The 21,991-nt window shown below is 39.8% G+C and overlaps 1 protein-coding gene across 8 annotated transcripts in view; it reads right to left on the reverse strand.

Annotated features, from left to right (window-relative positions):
• Positions 1–312: 312 nt before the first annotated feature.
• The window catches only part of LOC124232987 (DCN1-like protein 4), a 66,432-nt gene continuing 44,753 nt past the window's right edge, over positions 313–21,991 (reverse strand). For 6 of the 8 annotated variants that reach the window (XM_046649975.1, XM_046649972.1, XM_046649971.1 and 3 more), the window contains 5 exons: positions 21,417–21,508; positions 13,522–13,630; positions 3,725–3,829; positions 1,540–1,642; positions 313–1,421 (listed from right to left, as the gene is read on the reverse strand). In XM_046649975.1, the coding sequence (XP_046505931.1) occupies positions 1,366–1,421; positions 1,540–1,642; positions 3,725–3,829; positions 13,522–13,630; positions 21,417–21,508 (465 nt within the window). In that variant the 3' untranslated portion in view covers positions 313–1,365. Of the gene's footprint in view, positions 1,422–1,539; positions 1,643–1,888; positions 2,204–3,724; positions 3,830–13,521; positions 13,631–21,416; positions 21,509–21,991 lie in introns of those variants that run through there. The other 2 variants (XM_046649974.1, XM_046649973.1) reach the window with 2 other exon arrangements.

The raw sequence follows: 21,991 nt of genomic DNA on the forward strand, positions 1-21,991 counted from the left end.
CTTGGTTTAAATCATTAGACTTTTGTGTTTTCACAAAACTTTAGGGACTAAATTAGTCATTCAATAGCACCAGATAGTTGAGGGGAAAACATGTTATCTATACATTTCCTCAAGAAGGGTAAGGCAAGGAAAAAAAAAAAAAAGACATAAAATACAAACCTAAAAATACCATCTTGCTTACTCTCGCTTCCTCATCCACATAAATAATGGCTATCACCTTTCTGTACAAATTACTCAGGTGATGACGAGCGGCCCTCCAGGAAAGGTCCTAGCATGTAACAGAGTTAGCTCGCTGCTGGTGGTTTTGTGTCCACTGCCTGCAGTGGACATGCTGCCAGGAAAAGCCTAGCGTGAAAGAAACAAAAAAGGAAAACAAAACAAAACAAAACACCTCTCATTTATAGTATAGTTCTTTTTCCAAAAAACTAGAAAACTAGACACCATGAAAGCTTAACTCAAAATTCAAGCCACAACTAAAAGTGCTCTGCAGTTATAAATTGCCAGCAAACCATTAGGTTTTCAGAGAGGAGGCAAAATAAATTTTACTTAGAATGGCGGAGAAAGCATCAGCAGACCAAACACTGACTAGAAGAATGCAAAAGAAAAAAAAACACTAAAGAAAGTTTATAAGAGTTTAAAACTCATTTTAAAAAAGGTGCAATTTTACTTTGTTCATTTGTACCTATATTCAAACTACTACAGCGTTAACATTAGAAAATAAAAACCTATACCCTGCATGGTGGAAATGATTTGTGGCATGGTACATGTCTATAAGTTCAAGTAATTATAACTTTCCTCATTTAAAAATGCTAACATTTAAGTAGACCAAATTATATTTGGCATATGCCTCTGAAAAGTTAAGACCCCACCCCCTTCCACAAGTTGGCCTCTTAAACAATAAGGTAAATTCTGGCAACATTTGCTTATGGTAACAGTTGTCTTGTTTTCTGAAATGCTACATTTGAGACCAAATAAAGCATAATTGGTTCATTTGAAAAAAGGGACTAGAAATATGCCACAAAAATTATTTTTACAATACATTTTTGCAGAAATAATCTCTAGGTGAAGCTTTTTCTTTTTATACACATATACAAAATTTAAACAGCAATATACACATAATCACAGTGAGGACGTTGGCAAATTCACCAATCTGTAGTGTAAATACAAACTGCAAAGCAGCCTTCCAAGAGAACAATGCTACACAGGAGGCAGAGCCGGCCCATTCAATCGCAAACACCAAAACGTCCCTGCAAAAGGGAGACAGTGCAAGAAAAGCAGCATGCGCTTGGATACAAACAGCAATTTATGGCTAATGGTTGACATAACTGTGGTAACAGTGACTCTCTCGCTGCTATGCATAAAGTCCTAGGACATCTGTTTGTCTTTATACCACTCCACAAACTCATCCAACAAAACCGGCCCTGGAGAGAAAGAGAGAGAGAGAGAGAACAACAGGGCTGTGAGGCTTCTCACAGGAGGAAGCTGTGCAAAATGTACAGCGAGGGGAAGAGTGAGCGAACACCCAGGACCAGTACTTACATGCTCCGTCTTCATCGTAGTTGCTGAGGTCAAGATTAATTGTTCTGCTAAATTCTAGCACATTGCACCACTGGTCTTTGTTAATAACTTTATATTTTGATTGCTGATGGAGGGAAAAGTAATATGAATTACTGACATGATCAACAAACGGTATGGTTTCAACTGCTGCATGAATCAACTTGAGAAAGTTCATGAAGGTTGACTCTTTCCATTTGAGGGGTGTTAAGCACCAATCTAGGAGAAGGGTGAGGGAGAGCAAGAGTAGAACTTACGATGACAATTTTCATTACAAAAATATTATAGGGGCTCAACACAAAATGACACGCACATAAAAGGAAAACAATTTTATATCCCTGGAAGTGAAATTTCTAGACTGCAAAAGCCCTTTTATATAAAATGGGGAGAATACCTTCTTCATAGAGATGCTGCAAGGATTCAAAGAGAGAATTCACATAATTTATCCAAAGCACTTCATTCAGTGCTTGGCTCAAAGTAAGTGCTAATGAAGAGCAGCTCCCATTAACCGTCCCTGAAACGATCAGCACGCTCACTGTCCGTCGTCAGCTGAGGGTACGTGCAGCAGTGGGTGACACGACGAGAACCTCCTAAGTGCCGTAAGCACTCTCTGAACCAGCTGTTCTGGCCACTGACGAAAAGCACTGTTCTAATAATTCAGAATTTGAATTGGAACATAAAAGAAATCAGAAGTGCCATGAGGTATTTTTTGTATTTCTCTTAGACAAGAAATATGCCAAGTGTATATTTTAAAATACAGTATTCCTGTATAAAGATTTAAAAATAAAACCTAGATCCACCAATTTTAAATCCTAACCACTAAAATCAGGAACATTGGAAAATAATACAAGTACCTAAAAAGCAAAGAGTTGAGCCAGCGGTTTTAAGGATGCAAACATAAGAAAAGCCCAAATGAAAGGATTACTGTGCCCTTTTAAAAGAAAAATGCAAACCGATATAAAGAGAGAACAAAGCACAAACTACACGTTTAACTTTCTAAGCAACTAAAAGCAAAAACCAGTCATTGAAACAGTTGATGATGCTTCTGGAATTGTGTAGTAAAATTTGCTTTTGGCAAGGTCTTTCAGCTCAAGAATCCATGACACTCGGGCTCAAATTCTGCTAAACTCTCTGAGAACAAGAACTTATTTCTACTTATTTTCCAAATAAAGCTAACATTTCATGGGGTTGTCAGAGAAATCACAACAGATCACGTGTAGATATGGATTGTCATGTAAACAAATATTTCTTTTATGAAAACTAGTTTTTATATCTCTCTTCAGGAGTTCCAGTTAGGAATGTTACAAGTAATTTTTAATAGCAGTCCTCAAAGATTCACATATCAGTTGGAAGTTTTTCTGGACCATTACATAAAGTAAGTTGGAAGAAAGACTATTTCAAGAGTGAAGCTGGAGTCGGGCTAAGGCCCAGGATTTTCTCAAAGACCCGACACCCTTATCCCTTCAAGCAAAGGGCATTTTTTAAGGGCTTTGGGGCTGGAGGGCAAGAAGGATGCCAGACATGACAACCCAAGTAACTCAAACTTAGAGCTCACACGCTTTCAGGCCCCCAGCATCACAGCGCATCAGAACCAGCTCCTCATAACCAGCGGCCCAAAGGTTTGATCATTAATACTTAAAGCAAACAAACAACAATGATGGCGTAAAGTGCTGGATTATTCCTAATACAAATACAAAGAAAATTTAAACTGAAGGAGATACTGTCAGGTGCCTAACACTTAGATTGATCTAGGTCCCCAAGTCACTTGGAGATAAGAGTACATAAGGATACATTAGAAACTAATTTTAGTAAGAAGGCAGATGGCTGTTTTTTAACTTTTGCTTAATAAAAGTGGAAATTCACCTACAGCCACAAAACAAAGTAAATTCTGTTTTACTACTGTTAGAGAGAGTAGGAAGTCTAAACCAAAGTCAAGCTTTTAAAGTGGGGACGAGAAAGGAAGGGACAGAGCTGCAGCTGTGTCTGACGTGTTCGTACAGGGGTTATGCAGCAAAACAGTAAATGCAAACACGGGGAAAACAGCAATGACGTCACCATTATTCCTATGGGCAGAAAAGCACAACAAACAGAAATTTACATAAAATTGTTACATTATACTTGGTAGTTCTAAGCAAGCAAACATACATTCCATAAAATAACAATTTGGTACCTCTAAGAATTGGTGAAAAACTGGAAAAAGGGGCCAGATTTTTCCTAATAACAGTCCCAACATGCATTTGGCAGTGTTTATGTCTAGGCTGCGCTGGTCCTTTTCCTGTTTAACAAACAAAAACAAGGATGAGCCAGATGCCCCCAAATAATAAATTCCAATAATCCAAATTTCTATTTCACTTCAACAAGAAATTAGTAAACAGCTCATTTATCATACACCATAAAAACCCTGAATCAACACTAAGGTGGGAGAGGGCGAGTAGTCAAACACCACGGAAGGCTTAATGGTTTCAGTATTGTATAAATTTACTGTGAGAAAGATTCATGTCAATCGAATGATCACTCTAATGCAAAATCAATTAATGATGTAGTAAAAATATCTATTATTATTTCACGGGATAAATAAAAATCTATAACTCAATCATTTGCTGTTTGACATTTATGATAATTATCAAAATCATAATGGTTGACCCCAAAGCCCATAACTTAACTAACTAAAGTTAAAGGTTTTGATTTCCATGCTTAGGAATCAGGTTTTCTTAATAAAAATCATTTTCCCAACAATTTTATTTCACTGGTAAATGTTTTTCTTGTGCCTACAAATGTTGGAATTAAATTCAGCTCACAATAAACTGTTGGGGCTTTGGAGATTCTCTCCCAGTAAGAATTCATCCACCCACTCTGGGGGAAAGTAGTCTGTCCACCTATTACAGTCCTTCTTACCTTGGATTTGTTAGATGTGAAATCTCCTAGCAGACTACCCCTAACTAGTAGCCAAGTGAAAGACAACATTTCACAAGGAAACCAGAAAAGAAATCACATATGCAAAGCTAGCCTCCTCGTGGTATCAACTACAGTGGAAATTTACAAAAGTACTTTCCTATGAAGGGAGAAAGTGCCCGGCTATGCCCTGTGGGGTAGAATCTAAATGTTCACCAAATTAAGGGATGATGTTTTGACCACCACTGTCAGCCACATACGTAGCCCACACGTACCTCCCGACAAAATAAATTATGACCTCGAGGACTCTAACAGTGAAGTGTTCTTTAGTACACAGAGCATTTCTGGCCATGACACTGATTTTAAAAGTGAAGGACTTAAACAATACAGCAAATGTAAGGGCCTCACTCAACAACAGCAAACAAGGTAGATGAAGATACAGGAAGATGTGCGAAAGGTCTGTCTTTTGGTCACAGTCGTAAAGCTTAACGACTATTCATGAATAGACCAGGTCAGATGGCTCCGAGTCACCCTTCTCTGTTGCAGGCCACACAACTTAAGTCTGATGATGGCGGAAGTATCCCAGTTCCACAGGTCAAGGCAAACAGGTGGGGCTTCCGAATTTCCACAGGGTTCTCTGCCTGTCCCTTGGCCATGCAGACCGTCCTGCCCAGGGCTGCAGTACTCACTCCCATGGAGAGAAGGACAGCAGAAAAGGTGCTCTAGAGATTGCCCACTCTTTGCCAACCAAGCCTCATTGGTTTGTTGCATTTCATGGGCTCATACTTCTGGGATGCACTGTGCAAGCAAATGGAAAACTTCCTTTTACCCTGTAACATAGGTGTGGCAGACGGCAACAGCAAACCACACTATGAAGAAATCCACAAGAAAAATGAGTAAACTGTTGAAAACACATGTGGCACCACAGGACTGGGCCCAAGTTCATCTGTGGAACAACAGCTCATGCAGCACTGGGCTGATGGCATGGGCACTCTGGAAAAGCTTTCCCTTTGAGGAGTTTATAATGCTTCACTAAACCTAAAATCGCTAGTCTTGCCTTGATACATATTATGCCTTCTTTCAACATCATCAATGCCTCTGTCCCCATCACAATGGACATACACTAAAGTGACAAAAAAAAAAGATACAAGGACCTGGACAGACTCTTTGCAACAATATAATCATCTGACAAACTGATGATCATGAAGGATTTCAATGCATGTGTTTGGCAGTGATGCCAAAACATGGAGGAAAGGCATCAGACTCACAGGACCGGAAAGCTGAACAGCACTCACTTACTCCTGCTCTGCAAGGGTGCCAGCCAGCAGCTCGCAATCACTAACACCATCTTCTGCCTAGCAAATAAGAGAAAGATATTATGGATGCACTCACGATCTTAACAGTGGCATCTCACTGATAACCAACATTGCCTGTGGGTGGATTTGAGGCCAAGTGCAAATGACCATAACTACAAACACTCAAAATTCCTGGGAACAGCACAGTTGAGAGATCCCACAGCAAACATCTACTAAACAGCAAAATGGAGACACGTCCAGGGGGTTGTCTGACAATGATCCTAATGGCATTCTCTGCAAAAGGTTCTCAATTAAAAGTGAAATGAATCTCCCAGGATGCTATGAAGCAGCCATCATCATAATGGGCATAAAAAAAAAATTACCTTAACAAATTCAAGGAGTACAGCAAAGACATCCAGAAGCTCCTCGCAAGAAATTAAAATAGTACACTGTCAACACTGACCCTGTGATCCTCTGCTCATGAAGCACCAAGGAGCAAGGGGCAGGTTTCTGCATCCCAAGGTTAGAATCTAAGCAGAAAGTACCTTGAGACAGTCAAGAGTCACTCAGCGTCCCCAGAAGGCCCATCAGGTTAAAGGAGAAGAAATGAGACTTTTCTCCCTGCCCACCTCTTGCCCCAAGATGCATAGATATGCATTTCATAAACTTTCATTTTCTAAAATAAGAAATTAAAAACAATTTTATTTTTCAAATAATAATAGAAGCTAAATAGGTTCTATACACCAAAGATGTACTAACCTCCTACAAAACACAACTAGATTCTGCCTGGTTATCTTTCTTAAACACAGATTTTAAAAGCAGTCACAGATGAGACCAGGCCTCTTAGTGGTACAGCTGTAAAACCAAAGGGTCCTACCCCAAATATTCCAACAAGTTATGTCCGCATATGGAATAAATGCCCTTCTCAAGCTAAAGACTAAAAACAGCTAATGTAGAGCAGAGAATAATGAAGTTTTATTAAGGTATGATTTGAAGTTCTAATATGAAAAAAAAACCCAGTCCCTAAGACTGTTCCAGTATAGGTCTTCCTGTAAGATGTGAAAATCAAGCCCTTTTTTCCTTAAATGTCACAAGTGACTTCAGAAACAGTAACTGAAACAGAGCAGTTAAAGAGTTAATTGTAAACATAACTACAAAAATGAATCTTTAAACATCTAGGTTCCCAGATGCTCTATCAGAGGCCCCCAATGATTTCAGATGATCTATTTCCAATTTTCACCAAGTTTTAATAGCTTAAGACTTGTACGTGAAAAGGGAAACATTGAATTATTAAAAGTATAAAGGAAAAAGACCTCCAACAGCAGGAAAAAAATCCCTAAGATTTTTGAGAGCAACTAGTTGAACTCAAGAAATAGTACATAAGTGACCATGATTCACAAACATAAATGGTGACAATTGAGTCAGAAATTGGTAGGTGAAACCAAAAGGCCCGAACTGAAGACCTACAATACACATCACAGAATTCTCATTTGAGACCATAGGGATCACAAAAAATAAAGAAAATGCAGTCCTCCTTAACACAGCTACCTAGGTAAGCAAACATAAGTAAAAATAGCACCCAGGGACTCGAATCCTAATGTGGTTCAGTTTACAAAACTGAAAATATGCATAGACAATCAGGTTTTTGAACAGGAGCTGTTTTTTTTTTTTAATACACATTAAAAACAAGCAAAAAGTCATAAAACTCAAGATTGTCCTCCCATTGGGAAAAACGAAACTAAGTAAGTGTGCTCTTAGAACTTACCCAGCATTAGTTTACAGACGACAATGTTTACAAGGCAATTAAGCTCAACTACTGACATTTCCTTTAAAACAAAAGAAAAAAATCTGCCAACAGGCACAGCCTTTCCCTGTCATTTTATTTGGCACAGATTCTATTACTGTTAAGTACTACTTAACGGGGAAAAAAAGGCATTATTTGAAAGTTGACATTTGTAGACACCTAAGTAATAACAGTGAAGGATATTTGAAAAACTATTGCTAATTCTATGGGTAACTTTTATCGACAACCTAATCCGAGCCAGAAATTGTTCTAAGTGCCTTATCCTTAAACTCATTTAATACAACAACTCTGTTAGGATAACCATTATTAGAATCCCCAATTTATAAATAAGGAAACTGAGGCATAGGGAGTGAAATGACAGTCAACAAGTGGCAGAGCTGGGACTTGAACAAGGAAGTCAGACCCCAAGCCTGAGTGTGGACCATACATCACTTCCCTGAGAAGTAATGAGGAAGCAATATTTAAATATTAAGAGACATATCGTCCAATTAGCGTTATAAATAACTGCTGAGCAAATCCGTGTGACTCCGCAGTAACTGAAGAGTAATCTTACGGACAAAACTGACAAGATTTTCAGGATAATGGACTTGTGATTAGACGACTATATATTCTTCCTACTTTTGTCCTCACCCAGGCCCACCTTCTGTTTTCTTCATAATTTACAGTGAAAATATGAGAAAAAGTAGAGAGGGGTGTGTGTTGGGGGGCGGTGTGGAGAGGGAAACTAGACAGATACATTGGTTACGAAGTGAGAAACCGAGTCAAGCCAGAAGAGGAAGGGACTCAGACGGTCATGACAGATGTAGGCTGGAATCGGGCAGAATCCTCTGTTAACAGGGGCTGTTGAACACAAGACCCAGCAAAACCCTCCTCAGCGAGTTCTGTGAGTGACATCCCTAACACTTCCACTTTAAATGGACATGACTCAGCTGCTGCTTTACTCAGAGGGAAGACGATGCCTCAGCGTTCACCTGTGTGACCTCCTACGTCTTCCTGAAACACCTCCTCAGAGGTGGCAAGTAAAAGCAGTGGCACCTACTGCTGGAAGAGTGAGCCAATCAAGGCACAGGTGGGGAGGACTGGCTCGTAACAGACTCACCCTCACATGACCGCCTCTCAGCACGAGGCCTCACCCACCCACCCCCACCCCGCCAGACCCGTGTCTGCTGCCTCCACACAACCACTTCTATTGCACAGACCTAGTACAACTCGTCAAGCCACGCTGTGGCAGCATACCACATAAAATAGAGGAAGATTGGCACAGATGCTAGGTCAGGGCCAATCTTCTTCACAAAAAAACAAAAACCAAATTAATCAATAGACTAGACCCAGAAATGACAGAGATGATGGAACCAGAAGACAAAATTGTTAAAAAACCTGTTATACAAATGTTCTAGATGTTCATGAAGGTAAAAGAAAATAGTATCATGATGAGGAGAGAAACGGATATTAAAAAGACTCAAATGAAACTTCTAGAGATGAAAAATACAGTATTTGAAATGAAAAATACACTAAGATTAACAGCAGATTTGACACTGCAGAAGAAAATATTAGTATTAGAAGACATAGTAATAAATATTATCCAAAGGGAAACAGAAAGGAGGAAAAAATACAAAAAATTGAACATGGCATCATCAGTGGCCTGTGGGACAACATCAAGCACCTAACATAAGTACGTCTGTAGTGTCAGAAGGAGGGCAGAGGGAGAGTAGAAAAAAATATTAGAAGAAATAACAGCTGAAAATTTTCCCAACTTAATACAAACTATAAGTCCACAGATCTAAAAAACTCAACAAACCCCCACCAGAATAAAGATAAGGAAAATTCTGTCAAGGTATATCATAATCGACTTGCTGAAAAGCAGTGAAAAGAGAATAAAAGCAGTTACAAAACAAAACAAGACACTATCCAGAGGAATAATGAACACCAGACTTATTGTCAGAAACCACACACGACAGAAGACAACAGCTACCATTTAAGTACTGAAAGAATAAATGGTCATTCTAGAATCTTTTATCCAGAGAAGTATCTTCTAAATTGAAGGCAAAATAAAAGCTTAGAGAATTCATCACCAATACAGTTCTCTGTACTACGAGAAAAATTAAAGGAAATTTTTTAGCCAGAAGGCAAAGGATACAGACAGAAATCCGGATCGGCACAAAAGGAATAAAGAAAAAGAAATGGTATATATTTGGGTAAATATAAAAGATATTTTTGCCTATTTAAAGCAAAAATGATAATATATGCTACAGTCTGAATGTTTGTGTCCGCCTAAAATTCAGATGTAGAAATCCTACCCCGCAAGGTGACGGCATTAGGAGGTGGGGCCTTTAGAAGGTGATCAGGCCATGAGGGCAGAGCCCTCATGATTATGGATTAGCGCCCTTATAAAGAGCTCTCCTCCCTCTGCCATGTGAGGCCACACCGAAAAGACAGCCACCTGGGAAGGGAGCCCTCACCACACACCTAATCTGCTGGCACCTGGATCTTGGACTTCCCAGCCTCCAGAACCGTGAGAAATAAATTTCTGTTAATTATGAGCTACATAGACTCTGGTATTTTGTTACAGCAGCCTGAATAGACTAAGACAATATATTGTGAAATTTATAGCAAATATGTAAGTAAAATATACGACAACAAGCAAAAAGTATGGGAGGGCAAAATGAAAGTACACTGTTGTAAAGGTTCTTGCATTGTACGTGAAGCAGTATAAGATTATTTGCAGACAGACTGTGATATTTAAAGATGTATACTGGAAAGCCTAGAGAACCACAAGAAAATTAAACTGCTAATAAGGCAACAGAGGAATGGAATGATTAAAATGGAATCATTTAAAAAAACTCAATCCAAAAGAAGTCATAAAAAGAAGAAAAGAGGAACAAAAACAGATGGGACAAACGGGAAAAAATAGCAAAATAGGAGATTAAACTTAACAATACCAATAGTTACATTAAAAGTAAACAGTTTAAGCAGCCCAATTAAGATAGATACTGTGAGACCCAACTATATGCTCTCTATAAGAAACCCACTTCAAATATAAAGACACAAGTAGTTTTAAAATAAAAGGATGGAAAAAGACATATGCAGACTCAATCAAAAGAAAGTAGGAATGGCTATATTTGTATCAGACAAAGTAGACTTCAAAACAAGGAACACTACCAGAGATAAAGACGTTTCATAACGCTAAAGGGTCAATTCTTCAAGAGGACATAACAATGGTAAGTGTATCTAAATCCAAATATCCATGCTTCAAAAATACATGAAACAAAAAAAATGACAGAAGTGACAGGAGAAACAATTATAGTTGGAGAGTTCCACATTCCTCTCTCAGTAACTGGGAGAACAGTGGGCAGAAATCAGTAAGGACAGAGGAGAACAACCAACCTGATGTGACTGACATTATAAAACACTCCACTGAACAGCAGCAGAACACTCACTCTTCGCAGGTACGCATAAAATGTCCATCACAGCAGGCCATAGCCTGGACCATGAATCAAGACTCTACACATTTAAGGGGACTGAAATTATACACGGTACGTTCTCTGACCACAATGGAATTATACTAGGTATCAATAATAGAAGATTACTTGGAAAATCCTAAATACTTGGAAAATAACACAAACAACACATTTCTAAATGACAAATCGGTCAAAAAAGAAATCACAAGGGAAACTGGAAGATATTTTGAACTGAATCCAAATGAACACAACATCTCAAAACTTGTGGGATACAGCTAAACAAAACAAAGGATTCAGTCACAAATTCACCTTAGAGCATATCTCAGCTGAACTGAATCTATGCGGCAGTGATTAACTGTGGGTGGTTATTCATCCTTACATAAAAGGGCTTAATTCACTGGTACTTGTTGATACTCTCCTTAAAAGCAAAGAACTCTGCTGGCTGCTACTAGGGATATGAAGAAAGAAAACACGTAGTCCCTTAATCTGTTACAAAAAATTAAGGCCTGTGCCAAACTCCAAAGGCAAGCTAGAGGGGACGTGAGGGCTATGTAAGAGTGTCCTCTGGGACAGGAGGAACCGGGAGACTGTGTGAAAAGTGGGAGCATGTGGCTTGGGCCCAGAAGCCTGACGCTGGAGAGAGCTGTGGGAGTACAAACAGGGCTCCAGGGAGAGGTCCAGCACGACAAAAGGCAGGCGGCAGGCTCAGTCAACAGCTAATCTGACTTCACCACAGTACAGGCATCGGGTGGGAGAGGAAGCTTGGGACTCGACGCGAGGGTCTGGAGTGACCTGCAGACTGGACGCGGCGCCAGAACCTGGGTTTGAGTCCTGGATCTCCTGTTGATTAACAATGTGACCATGGTCCAATTTCTCCACTTCTCAGAGGCTCACTTTCCTGCTCTGTGAAGCAGACTGAAACGGTCCCTGTCTGTCACTCACAGTTGTGGTGGGAACAGTCGTACCGTCCACATGATAGAGCACTATGTTAATATGAAGGAAGTGGGACTGGAGGCTTCGTGAGCTTGAAGGTGGCCGAGTGATCCTGGGGCTGAAGGCAGGTGAACGATGCCCCACCAATGGGAACGCTGGATGAGAAGCGAATGGATGTGGAAAGAAGGCTACCATAGCAGGGGACTCAGGAGGCAAAAAGGGCCTTGAGAAGGCACGGCTGTGGTGAAAGCACCAAGAAAGAAAGGACCAAAGGAGCCCTTGCAAGATGGTGGCTGACCAACAAGGGGATGGAAAGCCATGGGCCAGGAAAATGGAACCTGGCTCCAACGCAGCAGTTACAGGGGAAATTTGACCTCCAAACAGGGAAGTTAGAAAATAGGGCTCTTTTTGGTGAAAAGGTATAATGCTTCTAAACTAACTTTCACCCATACAATAAGAAATAGCTGACTGTGAGAGGAAAAAATCTCATGTAATAAAGTATTTATCCTAGAGACTACAGATCTATTCTAAAAGCATCTGGCAAATAACTTCTATATACAATTACACAAATGCCATTTAGTAAAACACTGTATCTGAATTTCACCATATCATTTCTAACATCTATAAATTCTCATGCAAGTTGTGATTTTATCTGAAGGTTGTGACAAGGCAAAAAGTCACGAATGAGGACAGCACAGAGAACTACTAATGTTGTTGGAGATGCAGCAGAATTCACCACCGAATAAACCTTTGCTGAACTAGCAGAGCCAAAGCAGGTAAAAAGTGAAAAACATCAGCATGGTGGTAGACAAAAAAAATCATTTGTCACTGAGTTCTCTGCTTAAAAAAAAAAAATCACTAAAAAATGCAATCAATCAAGAAAACCTAGTCACCTGAGTCCACCAAACACACAAACATGAGAAGCCCATTCCTGAATAAAGTGCAGCTGCGGGGCTGTGGACTGTGTGGGAAGGAAGCAATGCCAACGGGTGCCTTCCAATTCACTACCTATGGTGACCAGGCTGAAAAGACTGTATTTCACTCCAAGAGAACCACTGTCACATATTTGGACCCTGCTCACTACGTGACAAACAAGATGATCACCTTTCAAAATGATGATTAGAACCTGTTTGAATAATGTTCACTGAAATTAGCTTAGGTTTGAAAATGATTTCCAAATACGGTATAGCACCCAAAGTGAAACCGGATTAGATCTGATTAGCTTATTCCAATAAACTCAACGGGTGAAGGTCTGCTGTTTTGTGAGAAGGAAAAGCTTTCCCAGGCTTATCTAAGAGACATTTAGAACACTGCCTACGACATGCCTATTTACAAATTACTTCTGAGCCAATCCCAAGAGCTATTAAAGGTCTGCCACTACACTTTTTTGCTTAACATACTACATTTTTGCCCAGAATCAGAGTTAGCTGAGAAAGCGTACATGTATACAAAGAAATTCTAACTAGCATCCTGGGAGTAACTTATTCAACTTCTTTGGCTGTACCATGTAAAAACCAACCTCAAATGGCAGTAAAGAAGGGGAGGGGGGGCAGGGACACATCTGGATAGGCTCCAGAGAACTCACCCGTGCAAAGTCAAACGCATATCTGTAAATAAGTTTAAAGTTTGTAGAATCATTTAATAATGATCTTAAGTAATCCAAAGTATTTCTGAGTTTTTCTGTTGTATCACATCTAGAAAAACAGAATAAAGGTAAATTATAACCTGAGTTTTTTCCTTAATTGGACACACAACATCAAAAGACAGAATAAAACCCTGAGGCCACAATGACCTATTTTTTCCTACACTTTTTATTTTAAAAAATTGCCAATGTACACAAAAGTTGAAAGAATAGTAAATAAGCATCCAAATACCCACCCCTCCATTCATAAGGAACCTTCCCACATTGTGCTCTTTCACGTAGGTGTGCTTTTTCCGTGTACCATTTCAAAGTAAGTTGCAAATACAGTGACCCTTCACCCCAAAACACTTAATACCATTATCATTCTTAATACTGTATCAACGTTAACTTTCTTAGCTAATATACAACTTACATGCAAATATCTCAATTGTTTCCCCAATTTTCCTTATGGCTGCTGTTTTTTTTCAATCCAGGATCCAACCAAGACTCATGCATTGCTCTTAGTTGAGATGTCTCCTTAGTCTCAAGAAGGGTGTCCCATCTTTTTTTCTGTCTCTCTTGACAATGTCAATTTTGAATCTCAATTTGTCAGATAATTTCCCTATAATTCTATTTAGGTTAAATATTTTTGACAGGAATGCTACACGTGATGTGCTTTCTCAGTGGCCCCGACGAGGAGGCTCATAACATCAGTCCGTCCCATTATTGGTGATATTAAGTTGATTCACTTGATTAAGGCAGTGTCCACCAGATTCTCCAGCTAAAGGTACTTTTCCCCCTTTGAAACAGTACATAATCTTGAGACTGCAACTATCCTGTTCCTCAATAACCTTCAGCCAGTGGTTTTAGCATCCATTGATGATACCTGCCTGAACCGACTTTACATTTGAAGATGCACAACGGTGGTTTTTCTAACTCTATCATGCCTTTTAAATTTATTGGCTGAATTCTTCTATAAACAAGAGCTGTACTAACTATCTTTATTATTTTCTGGACTGAAGGAGTTTTGCTTTTTATTCCATGTTATAATGCTACTGTATTTATTCTTTTTGATGTAAAAATTGTCCTCATTTGGGCAGTGGATCCTTCAGGCTGACTCCAGTGTCCTTGTGACATGTCCCCATCGGTCTTTGAGCATGTCCTTGCTTCTGGCACAAGATACTCCAGCTCACCTTGTACTCACCCTACCCTAGACTTGAAATCAGCTATTTCTCCAGGGAGTCCTGCTGATGATAACCTACTTTTTTTTTTTTTTTTTTTTGAGGAAGATTAGCCCTGAGCTAACATCCACTGCCAATCCTCCTCTTTTTCACTGAGGAAGATTGGCCCTGAGCTAACACCTATGTCCATCTTCCTCTACTTTATATGTGGGATGCCTGCCTCAGCATGGCTTGATAAGCAGGGTATAAGTCCATGCCCAGGATCTGAACCAGTGAACCCCCAGGCCACTGAAGCAGAGCACACGAACTTAAACGCTACACCACCAGGCCGGTCTCTGATGATAACCTATTTTTAGAGGTAAGTGACACACTGTTTATTTTTCCTAAGAAAGTAGACTAACTGGGTTTTTTTTTCCTTTGCTGAAGAAGATTTGCCCTGAGCTAACATCTGTTGCCAATCTTCCTCTTTTTGTATGTGAGCCACCACCACAGCATGGCCACTGACAGATGAGTGGTGTAGGTCTGCACCTGGGAACCGAACCTGGGCCACCGAAGCAGAGCATGCCGAACTTAACCACTAGGCCACCTTGGCTGGCCCACTAATTGGTTATTTTTACAAACTGATTTTTCATTCTTAATATCTAGTCCTTAAAAATAAGAACCAAGAGTTACCATTTTTGCCAGCAATATTAAAGCTTCTCAATGTTGCATGTGTTTCCTTATATTTCTCTGGAGAGCTTTTACCTACTACTAAGTATAAATAATATATATTATACAAGTATTATCAACATAAATATTTTACATACTTTATAAACTAAAATATGATTCAAAATAGAGCACATTGATCTATTTTTAGCAATAAATTTGCAAAAGCTTCTTTTTTGTAGCTAACTACAAAATAGTCCCCATGATCTAGTGAGATGATAAAATATCTAAAAGCCAAAATTAGAGTAAATGATTCATTTCTATGAGTCTATAACAATTTAGAATGTCCTTTATTTCTTCCTGATGTTTGAAAACTAAAACAGATTAAAATTAGGGGCCGGCCCCGTGGTGTAGTGGTCAAGTTCAGCACACTCCAGTTCAGCAGCCCGGGTTGGAGGACCTGGATCTCAGGGGTGGACCTACATCACTTGTCAGCCGTGCTGTGGCGGTGACCCACATCTAAAGTGCAAGAAGACTGGCACAGATGTTTGCTCAGAGATAATCTTTTCAAGCAAAGTTAAAAAGGGGAAGATTGGCAACAGATGTTAGCTCAGGGCTAATATTCCTCAGTGAAAAAGAAAAAAAAAAAGATTAAAATTAGACTATTTTAGAAGTCAGAAAAGCCTTCTTTAAGGGACTGACATGTAAGCTGAGAGCTGAAAGATAAGCAGAAACTACATGTTTTTGGAGGGGAGGGCTTTCCAGATAAAAGGAACAGCATGGGCAAAGGCCCAGTGGCAGAAGGGAGCATGGCAAGTCCAAACACTAAAACAAAACCCCTAAGACTAGACTGGGTAGAATAAGAGGGGAAGTGGTACAAGATGAGGCTGAAATGGAGGTGGGGCCAGACCATAAAGGGTTTTTGTGGCCCACAGTGTTTTGCTTTTTCACTGAATCTTAGAAACAATGAAAGCCACCTTTTACCAGGGAAGAGACCACAATCAGGCTTGCATCTTGAAAAGCTCGTTTTGGATCTCCCTGGAGAGGGGTTTGGGGAAGGAAAAAAAGAGATACTGAAGCCTAGTTAGAAATCTAGGGCTTAAATCCAAATGAAGGGTGATGGAGGGTAGAAAAATACACAGGAAGACAGTAAGTGGGAGTTGGGGCACAGGAGTGAGAGCCCCGCTTACTTTGCATTGGGCACTCTGCTGTATGGTTTGATTTTTTTTTTTTACCATGTATAAAACTAATAATAATTTATTAAAAATAATATGGGGGAGGGTCAAAGAGGAGGGAAATCAGCTAACTCAAAACCATATAAGGCCCAGGTCCCTGATCTTCACTGGAAAGGAAGGTCAAGGGCCAAAGTGACAGGAATTGGCCAGATTTTGGCCAGCGGTCCAGTTTAGCCCTGCCCAATGAGAGGAAGAAGAGCAGCTGTTCGTTTCAGCAGACTCAAGAGCAGGAACCACTCATTTAGATAACCACTACAGAGCTAAAAGAAAATAAAGTAGCTGCAAGTCTTTGGGTAGAGCTGCAAGGGAAAATGTGAAGTTCTACAGCACGCCTGGGAGTGAGTCCAGCCATCCTGGCAAAAGATGTGCCTGTGTTTGAAAGACGCTCAGAGATCTCATCTGGAGTGTAGGAAACTAACAGTTCTCAATGTTTTAAGCATAAAATGCACAAAGTAACAGTTCACTTCCTGTATCTACTAAGGATGGTTACATGGGTTAGAGCTAATATTGTCAATAAAGAGTTTGATCTGCTTTAAAAGGGACCCTGGACTAACCCCCATTAGGGAAACAGGCCTCTGAGTCACCCAGTCTGAACCATATGCTGCCATCTAGTGGCCACTCCACAAGAACATCTGCAGAGGGACTCGGTTCTAACAAAGCGCCCGGGAAGAAACAGGCTGGAGAAGTTTAGGCGAGCAGCCTGACTTTTCAGAAAGCAGCCACATCTTCCCCTGCTTCCCCCTGCTTTTCTGTGTACCATATATGAGGAAACTCACAGAAGTCGTACAGTGACAGTGCCACACCGCTAAGGAGCATCACTTCCCAAAACAAAATGAGGTCATAGTGTGGGATCATTTCTTATTAGAGTTCTGCTGCTCTAACAGATTTAGATGCAAGAGAAATCAGGGCAATAGTCCTCAAACCAGATCAAGTCAGATGAGAGGCAGTTCTCCCCCATTACCCAGGGGACCCTCCTTTCCTCACTTAATCAGCCCAAACATATTTTTCCAGCCCATCATCGGTTGTATGCAGTTAGCTATAACTCTAAAGACATTTGTTTTGCTTTCTTTAGCTTAAACTTCCTTATAAGCTTAATTCATCAGACATAAACTTAAATTCACATGCTGGAATGAGGCAATAAACCAAATAGTCAATGAAAACAAGAGCTGGGTTTGGGGTGGCCCCGTGGTCTAGTGGTTAAGTTTGGCGCACTCCACTTCAGCAGCCTGGGTGTGTGGGTTTGGATCCCAGGCATGGACCTACACCACTTGTCAGCTGTGCTGTGGCAGCAACCCTCATATAAAGTAGAGCAAGACTGGCACAGATGTTAGCTCAGGGCTAATCTTCCTCAGCAAACAAAATAAACAACAACAACAAAAACGAGCTGTGCCTTCTCTGACTGAGAATGGTCTAGGGAGCTTGGGGATGGACGTTCCCTACCAGCTGCTGTCACTTCTCCAACATGCTCACAAACACCAGCCTTGGACAGGCCATGCACACAGCTCCTATAGACAGTGTCAAGGAGAGTGAGCTCTGAGTGCCCAGGTGTAAGCCACATTTCACCACTTCACCTTCCTGGTTTTAGAGACACTACCAAAGACACCCAGGAAGTGGCAGAACTGATTCAAAAGTCTGGTTCCAAAACCCATGGGCTCTCCATTTCTAGCACACTCCCATTGGATTGTAACTTTTTTTTTTTTTAACTTTTTCTTTTGCTGAGGAAGGTTCACCCTGAGTTAACATCTGTCACCAGTCCACCTCTATTTTGTATGTGGGTCACTGCCACAGCATGGTTACCAACAAGTGGTGTAGGTCCATGCCCGGGAACCAAACCTGGGCCACTGAAGTGGGGCATGCCAAACTTAACCACTATGCCATGGTGCCGGTCCCAAAACTTAACATTTTAATCAAATGTACTAAAATATATAAGTACAGGTTTTGTCACATACATTTTATCTGTAATTTGGGTCCATTTCACTGGGCAGGTTTAATAAATGTTAATAAAATAAATTAAATATTTTATTTAATTAAATAAATAAAAATGAGCAAAAACAAAATAGAAGACAAAACAGATAATTCAGAAGATGGACTACTTTCCATCTTTAGAGCATATAAATAATCAGCCTCTTGAGTATTCTTATTTATTGGGTGCATGTACCTTACAAATACAGTACCTATTTAGTCAATTCAAGGAGCTAAAGAGAACTGACCTTATTACTTTGGGATCTTTTGCCTGAACATTGCTTCCAAGCCCCTGACCCAAACAAGACTTTATCTTATTTGTGGGTTTTGTTTCCCAGGACCTAGAATACATCATTGCCATTCAAATATTTGCTGAACAAATGACGAATCGAGGGAGGCTGAAAGGAGAGGGGGCCAGAGGTTCTTAAAATTTGAAGTTGGACTATTTTTAAACTACAAAGAACCTTGAAGGTTATTCTGAGTAATTATCTCCACCTCATGGAGGAGGGAACCAATCTTAGAACTTTATATTACAAAAAGAAAGCAGATTCCTCAACGCCTTTCCAGTGGATCCGGCTTGTCACTACAGCCTGAATCAAGGACCAAGGACCAAGTGGCAGCATTCTATTGGAACTCACCTGCCACCACCTGTGTCACACAAAGTGGCAAGCAGAGTTCTCAACACAGAGCCTGCAGAGTGTGTCACCCTCCCCCCGCCCAGAATGAGACGTGGACCTCTCCCAGGAAACCACATATTTCACTTCCCAAGAGATATGGCCCTCAAAACACATGGGCAAGGCCTGGCATCATGCGACATTCTTTTGTAAAGACAAATGTAAAAAGAGTCTAGAAGTATACAAAACTGGACATTATACTCTGTTAAGGCAAATAAAAATACACCTGAAAAAATATTAACGGTGCCTCTTCCAAAGCCTTGAAATAAAATTTTGATATCGCATTCATCATTAAAAGGACGCTTAAAAAGAGCAGCCATCATGTGCTTTATTTGGAAAGCAACAAAGAAAGGTAGAGAGGAAAACAATGAAAGAATTAAGACGCTTAAAATCATAAGATGTTCCCCAACATGAGAAACACAATCTTAAAGAGATTTCAGAGACTCAACCCTAAAATTCTAGAGCACGCTGCAAGGAAAGTGCATTTGTAAAAGGGTGACTTGGCTTTTCCCCAAAACATTTGCCATCAGACAATAGTTGTTAGAGGAAGAATGTGACTTAAGAACCAGAAGCCTCGAGTTTTCTTCCCATCTCTGCCAGTTGCTTTCACAAACCACACATCCCCTCTGAGCCTCAGTTTCCTCATTTGTAAAACGTGCAGGATAAAGCCCGATCTGTCCTCCTTACAAGGTAGCCGCAAGGCTCAAATGGGAGAACAGTGAACAGGCTGTACACACTACCAAAGCAAAATGCAAATAAAGCATTATTGCCAATAACAAAAACAGACAATGGTACTAAGAGCTGACAAATTCCAAAATTACTTAAACAAAACCATAAAACCTTGTCAACTCTAATTTTAATCCAGTAAAAATCAAAGTTTATTATTCCTAGTTAAAATGAAAAGAAAAAGAGAAGTCACTCCAAGTACTTAAGATCAAAGTTAAGAATCAGCACTTCGTCTTCCAGTAGCATTTGAAATGTTCGGTCGTCCACCTCAACTGTGTCCTTCAATGCATAACATAGAATAACAGCGTATGTTTTCTTGCATGAAACTCTTAGCAAACACACACATACACACACACACACGTATGCAAGCACAAAGTGAACACATAAAACCACTTTTTTTTTCTTATTCTGGGCCAGGTAATACGAACAGAATTTTTATTATTATCATCATCATTATTATTATTATTTTTTTTTTTGGTGAGGAAGACTGCCCCGAGCTAACATCTGTGCCAATCCTCCTCTATTTTATATGTGGGATGCCACCACAGCATGGCTTGATGAGTGATGTGTAGGTCTGCACCCAGGATCTGAACCCACAAACCCCAGGCTGCCGAAGTAGAGCACACGAACCCAACCACTATACTGCCAGGCTGGCCCCTCATTATTATTATTATTATTATTTTTTTTTGAACACTAGAGTAATGAAGTTTCAATTTTGTACAAAGCTAAAATCAGAATATATAAAATAGAAGATATCAAATATTTTCACTTACAAGTTATACTTTATTCAATTTTTTCTCACTAACTATATACCAGATGCTAATAAGCCTTTGCTTTTTAAGCTCTAATCCTGTGCTTTCCAATACAGTAGCCACTAGATACACGTGGCTACTGAGCACTTGAAATGCAGCTAATGCAAATTGAGATGCACCATAAATGTAAAATATACACCAGATTTTGAAGATTTAATATGAAAAAAGAATGTGAAATAGTTCACTGATTTTAAAAATACTGATTACATGTTGGAATGATAGAATTTTTGGTTAAATATAATAAAATTAATTTTAGCTGTTTCTTTTTACTGTTTTTAATGTGGCTATTAGAAAATTTCACATTACATATGTGGCCCACATATATGAGAAATGGTTGGTCTATTTCTATTGAGCAGAGGTGCTCTAGAACAGTAAAATAAAACAACATACATTACATAAAAACTTTAATTGCTAAAATTCATCCACAATAGCCCTCCTCATCATATAAAAACAAGGCCTGGTCTTTATACCTATGGCCACCACAGGTGAAGCCTGCCCATCAGCTGGCTTTCCTCCAGCCATCCACTGCAGGCTTGCTGAGATTCAGGGAGGAGGCAGCCAGCTGGGGAGAGCAGGGACCGCGCCCCCCCACCCTCGACCGCCCAGTGCAGCCTCAGGACTTACTGTAGAGAAGTCATTCCTTTTAACCATTCCTGTAGAGTAAAATAACCCATGTTCTGTGCATCCAATTTCCAAGCTAGGACAAGCATAACTACCTGTTTATAAAATAATTAAAAAAAAAACCAGAAAGACAGTCAAATCAGAATCACAGATCTCAGGATTGAAACATTAACATCTGGCCAAATGCTTTCTGTTCACGGTGGTTTGGTCACTGAAGTATGAACAGGGTTACCTCAAAAATGAGTTCTAGTTTGGTAAACATCTAAAAGTTTGATAATTCAGTCCGTTGACAAAGGTCTGGAGAAACAAGAATTCTTATGACGCACGATGGAGGAAGTATAAAGTGATGAACCTCTACAGAAGGCAATTTTGCAATATCTATCAAAATCAGAACGAGTTCTTGACTCCACAATTCCACCTATGGCAAGTTATCTTGTAGACATACCTGCACATGCACACGAAGATGTGTATTTAACAAGATTTACTGCAGGACTATTTGTAGTAGTAAAAGATTAGAAACAACCAAACATCTATTTAGGAGGAATTAGTTAAATACTTCTTTGCTGAATACATCCCGT

Source organism: Equus quagga, unplaced genomic scaffold, assembly GCF_021613505.1.
Source record: "Equus quagga isolate Etosha38 unplaced genomic scaffold, UCLA_HA_Equagga_1.0 146_RagTag, whole genome shotgun sequence".
NCBI lineage: Eukaryota > Metazoa > Chordata > Mammalia > Perissodactyla > Equidae > Equus > Equus quagga.